The 17,903-nt window shown below is 30.0% G+C and overlaps 1 protein-coding gene across 1 annotated transcript; it reads left to right on the forward strand.

Annotated features, from left to right (window-relative positions):
• LOC148305699 (uncharacterized) lies at window positions 1-16,466 on the forward strand. Its single transcript, XM_088266310.1, has 3 exons — window positions 1-226; window positions 9,235-9,326; window positions 16,320-16,466. The coding sequence occupies exons 1-3, from the start codon at window positions 160-162 to the stop codon at window positions 16,464-16,466; spliced, it is 306 nt and encodes a 101-aa protein (XP_088122436.1). The 5' UTR covers window positions 1-159.
• The last annotated feature ends 1,437 nt before the right edge of the window (window positions 16,467-17,903 follow it).

Below are 17,903 nucleotides of genomic sequence, written 5' to 3' on the forward strand. Positions count from 1 at the left end.
AGTTCATGTCGAAATCCCTGCCTTCGCGGGCTTCAGTCAGCTCAGTGCAGCACTCCGAGGCAGTGATACCGCGCAAGCCTCAGGGGCTATCCTTACTCCGAGCCGAGGCAGAGCCTGTTCAAGTGTCGCTATACGAGTCGAGCCCACAGGGATTCCCAGATGGAGAGATTTACTTTTGTTGTGATGCTGTGTGTGGCGTCGTTTTCAGGGATCAAAGCCGAGATTCGTAAGTTTAACTTATTATAAATTTTATTTTTAAGGCATTGTTAACTTTGTAGTATGGTTATAATAACACTTCCCTTAAGGTTCATACTTAAGTGAACTTTATGCAATATACCACTCAAAAATAGACTGCTTATCAATGCTGATATTCGTAAGATTAACATATTAAAACTTTTATTTTTAAGGCATTGTTAACTTTGTCCTCTTCTTCTTCCTTCAAACTCTCATCCGCACCCAATGGTGCATAGGGAACTGCATCATATAAACGCTGTGTTATCTCGACTGTAACACATGAAGGAAAGGTGATCAGCCCTCCGCTTCAGGTACCAGTCCAGGGTAATATTGAATCAATATTAGAGTGAAAAAATCACTTGTATTTATTTGACCCCCCTTGGGAATCGAACCCGGGACCTCCAGAACGGTAGCCGAGCGTACTGACCATTACACTACAGAGGTGGACAATGTGAATTACACTTTTTTTCGATATAATGGTGCATAGGGCACTGCATTATATAAACACAGTGTTATCTTGATCGTTAACACACGAAGGGAAGGTGATCAGCGCTCCGCTTTAGGTACCAGTCCAGGATAATATTGTATAAATATTAGAGTGAAAAAATCACTTTTATTTATTTGACCTCCCCTGGGAATCGAACCCTGGACCTCCAGAACGGTAGCCGAGCGTGCTGACCATTACACTACGGAGGTGGACAATGTGAGTTACAGTTTTTTTTTTTTTTTTTTTTATTTCGGAAAGATATTTGTGAAACGTATGTATGTATATTTTACTTACAAAGATATATGCCTGAAAACATAAATAATTCAGTCTGTGTTTAATACAATAAATAATAACATAAAATCAGTATTCATTTTCTTTTAATTATTTTGTATAAAAATAAAACATTATTATAACCCCTCACTAAGGAAAACTTACAAGGAAACACAAATTTACATTATTAATGATATACAATATATTTAGTTCATAGTGATATATAATATATATAGGGTGTTTTTTTAGAGCTTTGGTTTCTACAGACTGTCAATTTGACAGTTTGACAGTTGATTTGTAGTCAGTACGTTTTGCCATTTCTCCATGAATAGACTGAATGACCATTACGCGCGTCGTGGGTTCGGTGAATGGGCCAAAAACATTAGTCAACTTGATCCTCTTTTTCAACGCAAATTTTTGTTCACCGATGAGGCACATTTTTCGTTAAATGACTATGTCAAAAAGCAGAATAGCTGAATTGGCAGTGGAGAAAATCCAGAAGCCTTTGTTAAGACGCCATCACATCCATCAAAAGTCACTGTTTGGTGTACTTTATGGGCAGGTAGAATCCTTGGCCCATAATTTTGTAAAGACGATACCGGTTAGAATGTTACGGTCAATAGAGAGTGCTACAGAACCATGATTACTGACTTCTTCATACCTCAGTTGAATGGTATTGATGTGACAGAGCTGTGGTTTCAACAAGATGGCGCAACATGCTACAAGGTGGACCTCCATCAATTTATTGCGAAAAATTAGAATTTGTATACCTCTAAAAAACACCCTGTACATTTACAACATAATATGCGATTTTAATTAATCATTCATATAGAAGTCTTTTTATTGCGTCGTAGAATAAGCTACGACAGTTAAACTAATAAAGTCATCTTACATTGTTGTAAATCATATTTTGTCTAGCCCTCAATCATTTCAAAAGGATCTCATCGCATTTGCATTTGTCTTTTTGGCAGCACATATACGTGTGAACTGTTTGTTTACGAGGGTGAAACATACTAAGTCGAAAATTCGAACGAGGATAACGGATGAAAACCTCGAAAATTCTAAGGCATTTATTCTCAGGCCTGAGATATTCCTTCCATCTTCTTTCATAAAAAAGTAAGAAAAAAAATAGATGTTTCATATCGCTCACTCCTTTCAAGAACGTCATAAATCAAAAATCGTCAATTTTTAGTTCTGTATGTTTTCAGAATGCCCAGAAAATGTACTATATCCCAGCAAAAGAGGCATATTTTTAACTTAATATTTACCCGCTACAGGACAGAAAGGGTTGTTTTTGCATTTTGAAGAAAATGTATTATTTAGTTATTTTTTTGAATTTACTAAATATTTTTCAAATGGAGAAAAAAACTTCAGGTTTTACTTAAAAAGATCTGTTGCACAGTAAAAAGTTTAATAAGTGGCTTGATATTTATTTTTAAAACATTGTGTTATATTTTTAAACTTTAAAAACGTTCTCCTGAAAAATCAAGTTTTTTGATTTATGACGTTCTTGAAAGGAGTGAGCGATATTAAGTTGAGACACATTTAATATTGACATCTCATCCATAGGGTGAATTATCCAGTGTCCGATATAATGAATAATATTAATATAATGAGGTCCAGGTTAAATCTGATGATAGCGAAGCAAGTACTCGCAGATTGCATGTAGTCAGAATGCGATCTCTCAGATGAATGCGCAGCAAAACAACGTATGATAGTTTTTTTTTTACCAAACATCCAAGTGAATCTGAAATCTAGCTATGGCTTATGCAAAACCACTTATCATAGCTCTACTTAAGCTTATTTTTTTAAAGTTTTATAGCCTATGCCTACTCGTGAGTGGATTTACTATATGTTTTAGTTACCATAATTTTATGTAATTCATGAGTGAAAACTCTAAGCAAAAACACTGTATATGATAGATGCTCGCATGGTGATATAAGGAAAAAATGCAAGGCGATTCGATCCGATTAGCATTATTATAAAATTCAGAAAGGTGTGTAAAGATGGTTTGGGCATGAGAATCGAAAGTTTGAAGAAAGAAAAGTTAAACAAATTTACGAAGCGAATGTGGTCGACAATAGGCGAAGAGGAAGACCGAGGAAATCGAGGCATTTTCAAGTATTGCTAATACTTTTGCGTGGTTAAATCATGAGTCGGCATATGAGGAGATGCTCATCCATCATTTTCAAATGTAAAAGAGGCGAAGATTATTTTCAAAGATAGAGTGGTGTAGCATTTTATTCTCTCTGCCTATCCCTGCGGTGAAGCGTGAAGTGATTCTTTAAATCGTTTTCTTACAAATGTTTTTCTCCTCAATATTTTTTTTGAATTATCTAACGTCCAAGTGACTCTGGAATCTAGCTACGGCATATGCAACACCGCTTATCACGGCCCTACTCAGGGTTCATCTTTTTAAGTTTCATAGCCTATGCCTACTGGTGAGTGGATTTACTCTTTTTGTTTAAAGTTACTACAATTTCATGTAATTCATGAGTGAAAATTCTAGGCAAAAACACTTGCTTGAAGAAAATAAACATACGACATATCGCTCACTTCTTTCAAGAACGTCATAAATCAAAATACTTGATTTTTCAAGAGAGCGTTTTAAATGTTAAATATTATAATACAATGTATTAAAAATAAATATGAAGCCACTTTTTGTACTTTTTACTGTGCAACAGATCTTTTTGGTAAAACCTGATGGTTTTTTATCCATTTGAAAAATATTAAGTATATTTGAAAAACAATTGAACAATCCCTTTTCTTCAAAATGCAAAAACAACACTTTCTGCCCTGTAGCGGGTAAATATTAAGTTAAAAATATGCCGCTTTTGCTGGGATATAGTACATTTTCTGGGCATTCCGAAAACATGTACAACTGAAAATTGTCGATTTTTAATTTATGACGTTCTTGAAATGAGTGAGCGATATTTCTGATGACGTCACTTAAAATATTTTTTATGTGATTCATAAAATTTTGTTTATTATATTATACGTAAAAACAACTAAAAGTAAAATTCGTTTGATTTTTAAAAAGTAATAAAATTACCATCAATTCAAAACATTATGCCTTAATGGTTTGTTTTGGTCATAATTTAACAGGAATAAAAGCTAGACTAGAAGGAATATATATGCAAATTATAAAATTGAAGGAATTTAATATGCAGCGAAATATTTTACTTGAATTTCTGGTTTTAAAAAACTGGATACATTTTTACTAGTAAATAAATAACAATAATACATTTAATAAAATTACCACAAAAGGAATGAAACAAAATTTGTTTTTTATTACCGATATTGTTATTTTATAACACAAGGAAAATAAATATCAAAATTTGTCTCTATGTATGTGAATCATTCTTTATGTTTTTTTTATATATTGTGAATTACTTATAGGTAATGTGCATTTCAGCTCTTCTTATATAATGCATGTCAGATAAAACCACATTGTTTAATTTGAATAAAAATGATATTCACTAAATACTTATCATTTATCGTTCACTTTATGTAATACCACTTAAAAACACTTCATGACTAGCTTATGACATGATTTAGTCTACATTTGACCTGATGGTATATATATGTTTATATATATATATATATATATATATATAATATATGTGTGTGTGTGTTTGCCTCCGTAGAATGGGATACGCGTTTAGCTACGTACCTCGGGTTCGATTTCCAGAGGGATTAAAATAATGTGATTTTAACTTTAATATATTTCTATATTTCCCTGGACTGGTGCCCGAAGCGCAGATTTGATCTCATTGCCTTCATGTAAATAACTATCAAGAAAGCATACTGTCAATACGATTCAGTGCCCTATGCGCCATCAGGTAAGGATATGGGGATATGAAAATCGGAAATTTCAACACACGAAAAACGTTAGTGATAAAATATCTGGTTTTAAAAATAAGCATAGAGATTTTCGGGCGTTTAATAATGCGGATAAATTATTATTCAATTCAAACCCTTATCCGTACCCCAATGGTGCATAGGGCATTATATAAACACAGTGGGATCTTGATCGTCAACACACGAAGGAAAGGTGATCAGCCCTCCGCTTCAGGTACCAGTCCAGGGTAATACTGAATGAATATTAAATTGAAAAAATCACTTATATTTATTTGACCCACCCTGGAATCGAACCCGGGACCTCCAGAACCTGACCATTACACTACGGAGGCGGACAATGTAGGTCTAAGTTGAAACTTTTTATTTTTAATTAGAGATGTCACTATGCAAACATGTACTGATGTGTGTGGTCACGTGCAACATATATATAACTTCTTTAAAAGTGAAAAAATTGGTTTTCAATCAATAGAAAGGTTAATATTAAACAGTGCATAAAGTGATCAATTAAACCAGCCAGTATTACCCCTTATTTACCTTTGGTATACTTCCATATTCCTACCACTATAAGAACTTCATCTCAGCTGGATATCAATAAAATCCTACTTAAAATAAAATCGATTTAAAAATATAAAAATAGGCAGTCAATATGTGGTAATATCTATAAAATTATCTATTCCATTTTATTCAGTTGAACTCAGTAAATACCACATTTTCTAGTGGTATTTACCAAGCAAAATGAAATCATGTCTTGATAATAATAATTATTCTGAATTTGCTAATCATTTAATAGAAAATAATCACTCTAAGGTCTAAATAAATGCATTCATTCATTTAAACCCTTATCCGCACCCTATGGTGCATAAGGCACTGCATCATATAAACGCAATGTTATCTTGATCACAAACCCATCAAGGAAAAGTGATCAGCCCTCCGCTTCAAGTACCAGTCCAGGGTTATGTTGAACAAATAAATATAAGTGAAAAAATCACTTATATCTATTTGATCCCCCTGGGAATCGAACCTGGGACCTCCAGTATGGTAGCAGAGCGTACTGACCATTACACTATGGAGGCGGACAAATATATTACGCACATGCAACAAAGGACTTAAATTAGAGTACTTAGAAATATTTGAAATTAAAAAGGCAATTTATAATAATTTACATCTAATAAGTACTCAATTAAACGCTTTTTCTAAAAGTCCGTTATTAAATATGTCAAATAAATCACTCAACATCCCTGATCCCTTTTGACTATGACTGCTAATTAATACAAAAAAATAATAAAGTCACTTGAGATCTACCCAAGCTCCTTTGCCTAACCGTCAGAATATTTTGAATATTGTTAAGTAGATAGTGTTTTAGTATTAATCAGTATTGATAAAGAAGCGGTTAGCTTCGAAACCGGTAGACACAATAATTAAGTTATAATAAAATATTTAAATTGATTTAAAAGTTACATTTTAATTATAAAAAGTTAGTCCTTCAATTATAAATTATATAAAATTAAATGAACTAACATCTCAATACAAAGTATTAATTTCGAACTAAAAATCAATATTAAAAATAATTTTATTTCGTGAGTTGTTTCGATGAAGCCATTAAAATTAGTTTAAGATGGATATGACGTATGTACTGACATAAAGGCTCAGCGATGTGCAACATTTTCTATGATATCCATATTATAGAGCAGTGTTGCGCAAACTTTTTTCTGTTCAAGGTACACCTTGAAGGATGAAAGTAGACTGAATGCAGTCGAAATGCGATCTCTCAGAAGAATGTGCGACAAAACGATGGATGATAGATGTACGAATAGTGAAATAAGGAAGGAATGCAAAGCTGAGATAAGCATTATCGATAAAATTAAGAAAGGTGTGTTGAGATGGTTTGGACATGTAGAACGAATGAGTGAGGAAAGAACGGTAAAACAAATTTATGAGGCGAATGTATCGGGAAAAGAAGCAGAGGAAGACCGAGAAAAACATGGCACGATCAGGTATGCCAAATACTTGAAAGTGGTCAGGTTAGGAGTCGTAACAATCGGCGGGTATGTATGAGGAGATGCATGAACGTGGAAGAGGCGAAGAATGTTTGCAAGGACAGAGTGGTGTGGCGCTCTATTCTCTCTGCCTACCCCTGCGGGGAAGCGGCGTGATGGTTAGTTAGTTAGTTAGTTAGAGCAGTGTTGCACAAACTTTTTTCTGTTAAAGGTACACCTGCCAAATAAAAAAATAATAGAGGTACAAAAAATAAATAAAAAACAAAGTTTATTTTTAATATTGATTTATTATTGAAATATATATAATGCGATGAAAACTCTGCAAAATATCTCTGTGATGAAAACTCTCCGATCTAAAATCGGAAACACGTTGCGAGACCGCCTAAGAAATACTGTTATCCGGAGTATGTGTAAGACGGAAGTATCGTAAGGTGGGGACGACAACGAAGGCGATACTGGAATGAACATATAAACAAAATGTCAGAAGACAGACTCCCACGTATCGCCCTCCAAGGTAACCCTGAAGGACGTAGACCCCCAGGCAGACCTCCAAAAATGTGGAGAGATAGCTGGGAGTCAACATTCCAAGAGCGACAGGCGGAGGCACAAACAGATCTTGAGGATCTATAAAAAGAAGGAGAAGAAGAAGAAGAAGAATATAATGTGAAAACATACAATATATAACATATTACGTTTGATGTGAAATATGAGCCTGCTTTAGCGATTAAGATTTGTAGCAATTGATAAGGCTGTGTTATCTTCAAAAAATTAAACTCTTAGACGTTCATATTTATGACAGTCTAAGAGTCTAATTTTTTTCATAATTTTTTTCAGAAATCTCAGGTTCGAATTTTTGAGTAAATTCGAACCTGATGTCAATAAATATGTTAAAAATCATCAGATTCATCCTTCACTTTTTAAATTAAAATTGATTATGTTTATTTTAATTTAAATAAAAGATTCTGTTAATATTATAAAGTTGCGTTTTAATCGCTCCCACTGGTAAAAAAAGTGTCGTTTAGAATTAATGTAATGTCATAAGATGTGGTAAAGTAAAAACATTTAAGGGGCGCTGAAAAATAATAGATTATCAAAGTGGGCGATAGACGAAATAAGTTTGAGAACCACTGTTGTAGAGGATGCAATATACGTCTGAGTGCAGTTTCTAATGCTTGCAATGCACTCACTATTATACTTGATGCACATTTACACGTATAATAGTACCTGCAATCTATTTCAAGGCAGGCAAGGTGCATTGCAGAAAAGTTCATATTAAATTATTGCAGTGTGCAGTCCATTGCACTTTACGTTAAATTTGAAATGGACACTGTATGCACTCGCTTAAAGCAATGTTATTGTAATAAATTCTTTGAAAAAATAAATAAAAAATCAGACGTAAAAAAACAGTCACGTTAAAATGTTTTTTTAACAAAAAATATATATTTTAAAATATTGAACTTGAACTCTTGAATGTTTATTCCAAACGAAATAAAAATCATAAAATATTTATAAATCCGAATTAAATAAAAAATATATAAATTTTTTCACGGTATTTTTTGGATAAACATATTTTTATTTATAAATCTGGTTTTGTCAGCATAGGAAATATTTGTATTGACATCTCAACATAGGCGAGGAAGAATATTAAATAATATACTTAATTAAAAATTTAAAAATTTAAAAAATTCTAAAATTCAAAAAAACTTTTTAAACATTGCCAAGAACTCTCATGTGTCAGAAAATGTCAATTAAAGGATATATGTATACAAGTTCCGAAATTTGAGTATCGTGTATTAAATTTTATATTCATGTATACTTATGTACAAATCGCTGACTCCTTTTAACAACGTCATACATAAAAAATCGTCAATTTTCAGTAGTGCATGTTTTTTAAATGCCCTGAAAATTAACAATATTTCAGCAAAAGCGGCATATTTTTGACTTAATATTTACCCACTACAGGGCAGAAAGTGTGGTTTTTTCATTTTGAAGAAAAGGTACCATTAAATTACTTTTTAAAATATACTAAATATTTTTCAAATGGAGAAAAAACCTTCAGGTTTTACCTAAAAAGATCTGTTGCGCAGTAAAAAGTTCAATAAGTAGCTTGATATGTATTTTTAATACAATTTACTATATTTTTAAACTTTAAAAACGATATCCTGAAAAATTAAGTTTTTTGATATATGACGTTGTTGAAAGGAGTGAGCGATACGTATTATATATTAATACTACGTTAATATACCTACTATCGTTAAGGTATCAGAACTGAGTGAAATTTCATTCTATGTGACCGTCGCCAATCCCAGGATTTGAAAATTAAACTCAAAGTCAGGTTTAAATAAATACTTTATACAATTCATATATGTGTTATTATTTTTTCAGCTGACTATATAAAGATATGCCACAGAACAGACCCTAAAGTAGACCAGTGCATCCTCAATTCCATTGAAGAGTTGAAGCCAAAGTTGTCCAAGGTATTTAAATGAATTCTTCATGTTTCAGTTACACATTTCAAAACACTTCTAGTGATATGTGCATTCTGATATGTTAAGGTTAACAAACAGTTAACTATATTTATAATAACACATTTGAATGTTGTATGTACATATGTACAGTATCGAACAGATTAATTGAAACAAAACTTTTTTGTTGTATATTCGTGAAAAGTTTTGTAAAATCTTTTGTTTATTAGTTATATCACAAATTATTATTTAATACGATCCCATTTGGCCTCAATCAAAGATTTTACTCGTCTTGGGATCTATAATATAAGGTTTTGGCACGTGGATGCCATTTTTTCGTCTTGAAACCATACCTGAATTATGGACAAAAAGAGCTTTTCCACCGTAGTGCAATAAATTTTGGATAGCCGATTCTTACAGATTCCCGATAGATTTTCAATGAGGTTTATGTCTGGCAAAATTCTTGACCAGTTCAACACAGTTCATTATTTTTGTGTGAAAATTTAAAAAAAAAAATTCAGCAGGGGGTTTGCTGAAGTATTCCATTAACATTTGACCTTTTTTGGTATATCTGGTAGTATCTTTTCCAGGAGAATTGGGTGATACTTCTCGCTATTTATCATCTCAGTCACTGAAAGAAGCAGGTCCTGGTCCACAATATGAGGAACACCCCCAAAACATTTTTTGAGGGTGTTGAAAATACGAAAAAAAGCATTGTTTCAATTAATCTGTACGATATTGTATGTATATTTATATATATATATATATATATATATATATATATATATATATATATATATATATATATATATGTATATATATATATATATATATATATATATATATATATATATATATATATATTTATATATATAGATATAGGTACATATAAATATATATAAATACATTTCCATCTCGTTTAGCGGGCAGCTGACAATCAAATCTAATAATGTCTGATCGATTTGATATTTGCATAATATTATCCATAACTAATAATAATGTATTTTATAAGCAATGGTTTGTGCGTCGATCGCTTGCCTATTAAAGCTCGTTGACGACTGGTTTTTAATATTTCCTTATAAATCGCGTAATTAAGTAATGATCGGTACATTCCACTAAAATGCTCCGAGGGCGAAGGTGAACTGCGTTTAATCATTCGTAATATGATGCAAATTCAAATTCCTGTCGATAATTATTAATGCGGATTATATAATGTGAAATTTATATATCCTCACTATTTTATGTAGCATGTATATCAAGGACACTTAATAATATCCGCCTAATGTAGTGGTTTGGTGAGGTTAGGCTAGGTTAGGTTAGGTTAGGTTAGGTTATCTTATAAAAGATTTTCCTCTTCCCACGAAAACAAAAAAAAAACAAAAAAAAGGTTCATTATCTTATAAGTAAAAGAAAATTATCCGCACCCCAATGGTGCAAAGGGCACTGCGTCATATAAACGCAGGGTTATCTTGATCGTTTACACATGAAGGAAAGGTGATCAACCCTCCGCTTCAGGTATTAGTCCAGGGTAATATTAAATAAATATTACAGTGAAAAAATCACATTAATATTTATTTAATTTATTTGACCCCCCTGGGAATCGAACCCGGGACCTCCAGAACGGTAGTCGAGCGTGCTGACCATTACGTTACGGAGGCGGACAAGTTTTCTTATAAACTGTCTTAAAAAGTCTAGCCACCAGTCTGACGATGTCAGTGACGTCGACACCCGGTCACTGGACAAATAAAACTGTAATGATATTGTTTTATTCACAACACTTTGAGTGTGTCCAATCATATTGGTGTTCATCTCACCAATAGATGTCTCTACTGAAGATCTAAGTGATTCAATAACAATGTTTCAAATTGGTTCATATTTATAGAACTTCCAAGAATTTGAGTAGTGTGGTTGTCAATAATGGGTAGAATTAGTGAATGTTACACGTGATCACTTTAACCAGCCTATGACAGCCGCCAGCCCCGTAAATGCCCAAACTACTATACTCTTCTTCATCTTTGATGAGATTTAAAAAAAATAGCGTGAAATATTTTTATGTTGACCTAGTGTATCTGGGAAATTAGCTTTGACAATCTATTCTGAAACAATTGTTTTCAATCAGAAACGTTTTTTACAAACATTTTTTTTATACGATGCATTTTTTTGAAGGATGCATGTTTTAATATCAAAATAAAAGGATAATATAAAAAAAAGTATTGTTTTATTATATGTATATAATGCGGTTCCACCAAAAAACATCAGAACAAAACATTTAAAAAATAGGAAATATATTATTCTTTATTACGTTTCATGAATGTCACATAGTTATTACGTTATTAAAAACGTCGACTCTATGTCAAGGCGACATCATTTTTCTTAATTGACGCACATATAAAAATACATACAACACCTAGTATCACTGTGAAATACCTCAACATAATTGGCAATCAACGAGTCAAGTGTACTTAAATGTTCATTTGTTATTACAATGCCGTATATAAAAAGAATAGTGTCAGATTTAATTACTCGTATCGTTTTATACTGTAAATTTACACCGTTTATGACATTCATAAATGAGATGTATTGACCTGAATATCACCTTACATCGTTAGAAAAATACGTAAAATAGCTACATTTAAATACATAGATCGACGTCATATAAAAAATATGTCTAGGACTTATCCAAGGACTAACATTTTTATTGCCTCAATCTGGGCCTTCTTCGATTTATTTCTATCTTTTATGTGTGTGTGAACTTATGCATATATATATATATATATATATATATATATATATATATATATATATATATATATATATATATATATATATATATATATATATATATATATATATATATATATATATATATATATATATATATATATATATATGTACATATAAATATACACTTGGGTCTCTTTTTTGCGATAGATACGTTCCAGGGGGAGTCACATAAAAAAGACTTAAAGTACATGCAAAACTGGGGGATGGATTCCATTACTTTTGAAAATTGCATAACTTCAAATTAAAATGATAGAATGTATCAAAAATGGCATTAAAAAATTATGAAAAAATCATTAAAATAAAAACAGAAGAGATTTTTCCTTAATTAAATATCCACATATGGGAAATCGTTCTTGAAATAAATCTTCAATCCACATTACAAGTGCTTTTTCTCTCTTTTTTCCAATAAGGCATCTCTTAAATACGATGTAAGATTTGATCTTAATTTTGTGCTAGTGACACAATCACACTTTGACGGTTGTAACCTGCACTAGTCTAAATTTTAGATTTTTTTATGCGAATTCGCATAAAAAAGATCCACATAAAACAGACCGAGGTATATATATATATATATATATATATATATATATATATATATATATATATATATATATATATATTTATATATATATATATATATATATATATATATATAAATATATATATATATATAAATATATATATATATATATATATATATATATATATATATATATATATATATATATATATATATATATATATATATATATATATATATATATATGTATATATATATATATATATATATATATATATATATATGTATATATATATATATATATATATATATATATATATATATGTATATATATATATATATATATATATATATATATATATATATATATATATATATATATATATATAATATATATATATATATATATATATATATATATATATATATATATATATATAGATATATATATATATATTTATATATATATATATTTAAATATATATATATATATATATATATATATATATATATATATATATATATATATATATATATATATATATATATATATATATATATATATATATATATGTATATATGTATATATATATATATATATATATATATATATATATATATATATATATATATTTATATATATATATATATATATATATATATATATATGTATATATATATATATATATATATATATATATATATATATATATATATATATATATATACAGTGGGTGGCCAAATTATTAGGGACACTTGTCCTTTTTTGTAATTTTCAAGTTTAAATTAATTTTATGATCAAATAAATGTGTTCTAATTAAAAAATATTATTTATTTTTGTTGCTGGTATTATAATTATTGTTTTTAAGACGTAGCAATGCTGCAAAATATCAAAGAAGTAATTTTTTTCTCATTTTAGTGTTAATTAGTGAAAAATGGTGTTGGTGTGAGCTCAGTTAATATTTTTTTAAACCATTTTCCTGTATGTTTTTTGAGTCCAAGACTATAAAAAATTAAGTATTGTTTAATAATTTATTAGTTTTGGTAATTTAATAAGTTAATTGCAATTAATTTTTAATTAAAATTCAATTTAGTTTGAATTGAACCTTAATATTCTAATTTAAGTATGGGCAAGTCTTTAGACAAATCTCCAAGAAAATGTAGGGAAGTACCAACCTAACTACTTCATTCCACATATTCCTAAAGAGAGATAGCAGCACTCACAGGTATTTTGAAGTCAGGAGTCAACCGGATAAAAAGAAAAATTCATAAAAACCCACCTCTAGAAGCAGCCCGCGTCTGAAAAAGTGGCAGAAAAACGATCACCACTCCGCGTGGTCACCGTAAAATCAGGGACATCTATTTCCAAAATCGTAAAACGTGTGTTGATTTTCCACTACGTTGATAAGCGATGTAGGAATCAACGCCTCCAAAATGACAGTTTGGAGACGGTTAGTCGAAGTAAATCTAATTGTCGACGTCCAACTAAAAAACTAAGCCAGACTGAGGCCATGAAGAAAAAACGACTCTTATGGGCCAGAACACTCCGGAATATGACTGTTTCGGATTTGAATCGAGTATTTATGACTTACATTTGTATAATAAAATAAGAAGATTATAAAAAATACACATATTTGCAATCATGGTAATACTTTATAGGTCTGCTTCTAAGAAGAGTCAACATTTAAAATTTTGGTGGGAAAAACTTAATTCGTCCGACGGGGCCCAGGAGAAAAATTCCACCCGGACTGCCTGGTAAAGTGGGCTAAAAACACCCTGTTAGCATAATGTTGTGGTCCATGATCTCATTTTAGGGTATGGGACGCCTCCATATCATGAAAGGGACCATGAGGCAAGACCAGTACCAGCGAGTACTGAAAAGTCGGCTCCAGCCGAGGCTAAGGAATGGTTCCCTGGTGATGAAGAGTATGTGTTTATGCATGAATTGGTACCGTGTTATAAAGCCAGGAGTGTTACCGCATTCTTGGGTGAAAAAAACGTCTGTTGAGTATGTGTTTTGCCTTGCCCGGGCAATTTGCTGGATATGAACCCCATTGAAAACATTTGGAGGCTAACGAAACGGGAAATTGCTAAAAAAAGTCATCACCACCAAGCGGTTACTGATAGAAACTCTTATCAGAGTATGGCATGGTAACCTTAATCTTCGGCACAATATGAAAATCTGCATAGAAAGCATGCCCCGACGTTTGGAAGTTATAATCGCAGCAAAGGGTGTTATTACTAAATATTACGGTTTTTTCTGAAATTTTTGAATAATCGCTTTTTATGATAAAAGTTAATTACTTTTATTAAATGTTTGATTACGTTGTTTCTAAATTTTAAATAAAGCACCCCAATCAATAAAAAAATAATTAAAAAACCTAATTGTTTGCTCATTAAATTCATTTGAACATGAAAATTACAGGAAATTCGAAGTGTCCCTAATAATTTGGCCACCCACTGTATATATATATATATATATATATATATATATATATATATATATATATATATATATATATATATATAAATATATATATATTTATACATATTTACATATATATATATATATATATATATATATATATATATATAATATATATATATATATATATATATATATATATATATATATATATATATAAATATACATTTACACATATATATATATATATATATATATATATATATATATATATATATATATATATATATATATAGATATATATATATATATATATATATATATATATATATATATTTATATATATATATATATATATATATATATATATATATATATATATATTTTAAATTTCAATTCATTTTACTTTTATTTCTAAGAATCATTTATCTTACGTTTGGATTTTTAGTAAATTCATTTAACTTTTTACATTTTTTTAATTTCAACGTAGATGAAGAAGAATATAGAATTTCATTAATTGATTCGGCAGTCACTTTGTGGTAAAATCTATCCATTTTTAATTAATGTTTTACTTAGTAAATACCACTATTTCTTAAAATCTACTGTGACACGTGTTTCGATGCATTCCGCATCGAAACCGCATCTAATCATTTTCAAACACCGTATACACGTGTCACAGTAGATTTTAAGAAATAGTGGTATTTACTAAGTAAAACTTTAATTTAAAAAAAAGAATATACATATATATATTATATAGAAGTTTGGGTATTTTCAGGGCTTACAACCTGTCATAGGCTGGTTTGAAGTGATAATTTTATAAGCGTGTAACAATCACTATTCTAACCATGATAAACAACTCAAATATTTCATTCATGGGTAGAATGGTGAATGTTGCACGTGTATATAGTGATCACTTAATCCACCAAATAACAGTTCGTAACCCATATTAATGCCCACACTTCCGTACTCTTCTTCATCTTGTTACAACAATGAGTTATTCATTTCTAATCATATTTTCTATTAATGAAAACAAAACAAATATTTATCCTAGAAATTCTATATAAAATATATATCAAATATGTACCCAAAAGTATATCCTAAGCGGGGAAAATTTGTGAACGAAAAATCAAAAATTAAAATATTTGTAATTTTAAATTTAATTTCTTATTTAAAATTTAATTTTACATTAAAATATTTTTACTTCTAAATTTAACTTTAGATTATGGATAAAGAACGCAAAACGAGATTTTTTAAACTTTATTTTGATGTGTTCTAGGGCATACCCGAGTTGAATGTGCCTTCAATGGAGCCTCTAAACATGAAGGAGATTGTTCTGTCAAGGGGCCGAAGGGGGCGCTACTTGAGGCCACGATGTCCAATCTCAAAGTTTGGGGACCAAGCAACTTCTACATTCAAGAACTAAAGTAAGTCTTTATCTCTCTATACAAGAACTAAAGTAAATCTTTACTTCTATACACAAAAACTAAAGTAAATATTTACTTCTATACACAAGAACTAAAGTAAGTCTTTACTTCTCTATGCAAGAATTAAAGTAAGTATTTTCTTCTCTATGCAAGAAGTAAAGTAACTTTTCACTTCTAAATTGAAAGAAAACTAAAGCAGGTTTTAATTTTTACTCATAAGAACTAAAGTTATTTTTCACTTATATATGAACAAATAAAGTAAGTCTTTAAGTGTACATACTAGAATTAATCTAGTTCATAACATTTGTTTTTTTTATTTATTTATTGTCAACACGAAAATGTTCACAAAAATCAAAGATAGTCCTTAATTCTGTATTTTTTTAATTCATTGATTTGGCAGTCACTTTGTGGTAATATCTTACTATAATATTTACGGTGTTCACTCCTTTCAAGAACGTCATAAATCAAAAAACTTGGTTTTTCAGGAGAACGTTTTAAAAGTTCAAAAATATAATACAACGTATTAAAAATAAATATCAAGCCAATTATTGAACTTTTTACTGTGCAACAGATCTTTGTAGGTAAAACCTGAAGGTTTTTTCTCCATTTGAAAAATATTTAGTATATTTTAAAAAAATAATTACACTTTGCCTCAAAATGCAAAAACAACACTTTCTGCCCTGTACCGAGTAAATATTAAGTAAGAAATATGCCGCTTATACTGGGATATAGTACATTTTCTGGGCATTCTGAAAACATGGAAAACTGAAAATTGACAAAAAAAATTGTGTTCTTGAAAAGAGTGAGCGTCTATGTGTCACAATAGATTTAATAAAAAGTAGTATTCACCAAGTAGAAATAAAATTTAATTATGTTTATAAAAAAACTAATTAGGTATTTAATTTATACACAAAAACTAAAGTAAGTATTAATTTCCTGTACCTACTAGTATTAACTGCCGATGTATTTTTAATATCAACTCGATTGGCGTTAATTATACTATTCAAAGTTAGGATTTCAAATTGTGTGTACTTCATTTTAGTTGATCCACACAATTTTACCTTGAACCTACTCTTACTAGTTTTGCCTTCTGGTTTCCTTTCTATTAAAAGGTTTGTCATTCGTAAGGTCATCCTACCGGAATGAGTAATATGTTAAATAGTTCGTGTATTACTTAAACTATTAAGCCACTTCCCTACACGGGTAGGCAGAGAGAATAGAATGCCACACTGATCTGTCTTTGCAAACAATCTTCCCCTCTTTCATATTCATATTAAAGATATTTAATTTGCTGCCCGTAACCATTAAGAATTCCAGTAGTGATCATGTCTTTAAGAACAATGTCCGTCAATGGTTGCTTCTCGTTGGAAGGGACAAGGTAAAAAGTGAGTTAATTAAAGTCCAGGTGTAATTATTTTTCTGTAGTAAAACCTTTA

The sequence above is a fragment of the Brachycentrus maculatus genome, unplaced genomic scaffold (genome assembly GCF_059751285.1).
Source record: "Brachycentrus maculatus isolate JH-2025_06_01 unplaced genomic scaffold, ASM5975128v1 h1tg000265l, whole genome shotgun sequence".
In the NCBI taxonomy this organism is placed as follows: domain Eukaryota; kingdom Metazoa; phylum Arthropoda; class Insecta; order Trichoptera; family Brachycentridae; genus Brachycentrus; species Brachycentrus maculatus.

What these genes read in the sequence shown, in the direction of transcription:
- LOC148305699 (XM_088266310.1), top strand. Translation starts at nt 160, where the DNA reads ATGGAGAGATTTACTTTTGTTGTGATGCTGTGTGTGGCGTCGTTTTCA. An exon ending in AGGGATCAAAGCCGAGATTC is followed by an intron (nt 227 to 9,234) that starts GTAAGTTTAACT and finishes TTATTTTTTCAG; the next exon opens with CTGACTATATAAAGATATGC. An exon ending in TGAAGCCAAAGTTGTCCAAG is followed by an intron (nt 9,327 to 16,319) that starts GTATTTAAATGA and finishes GATGTGTTCTAG; the next exon opens with GGCATACCCGAGTTGAATGT.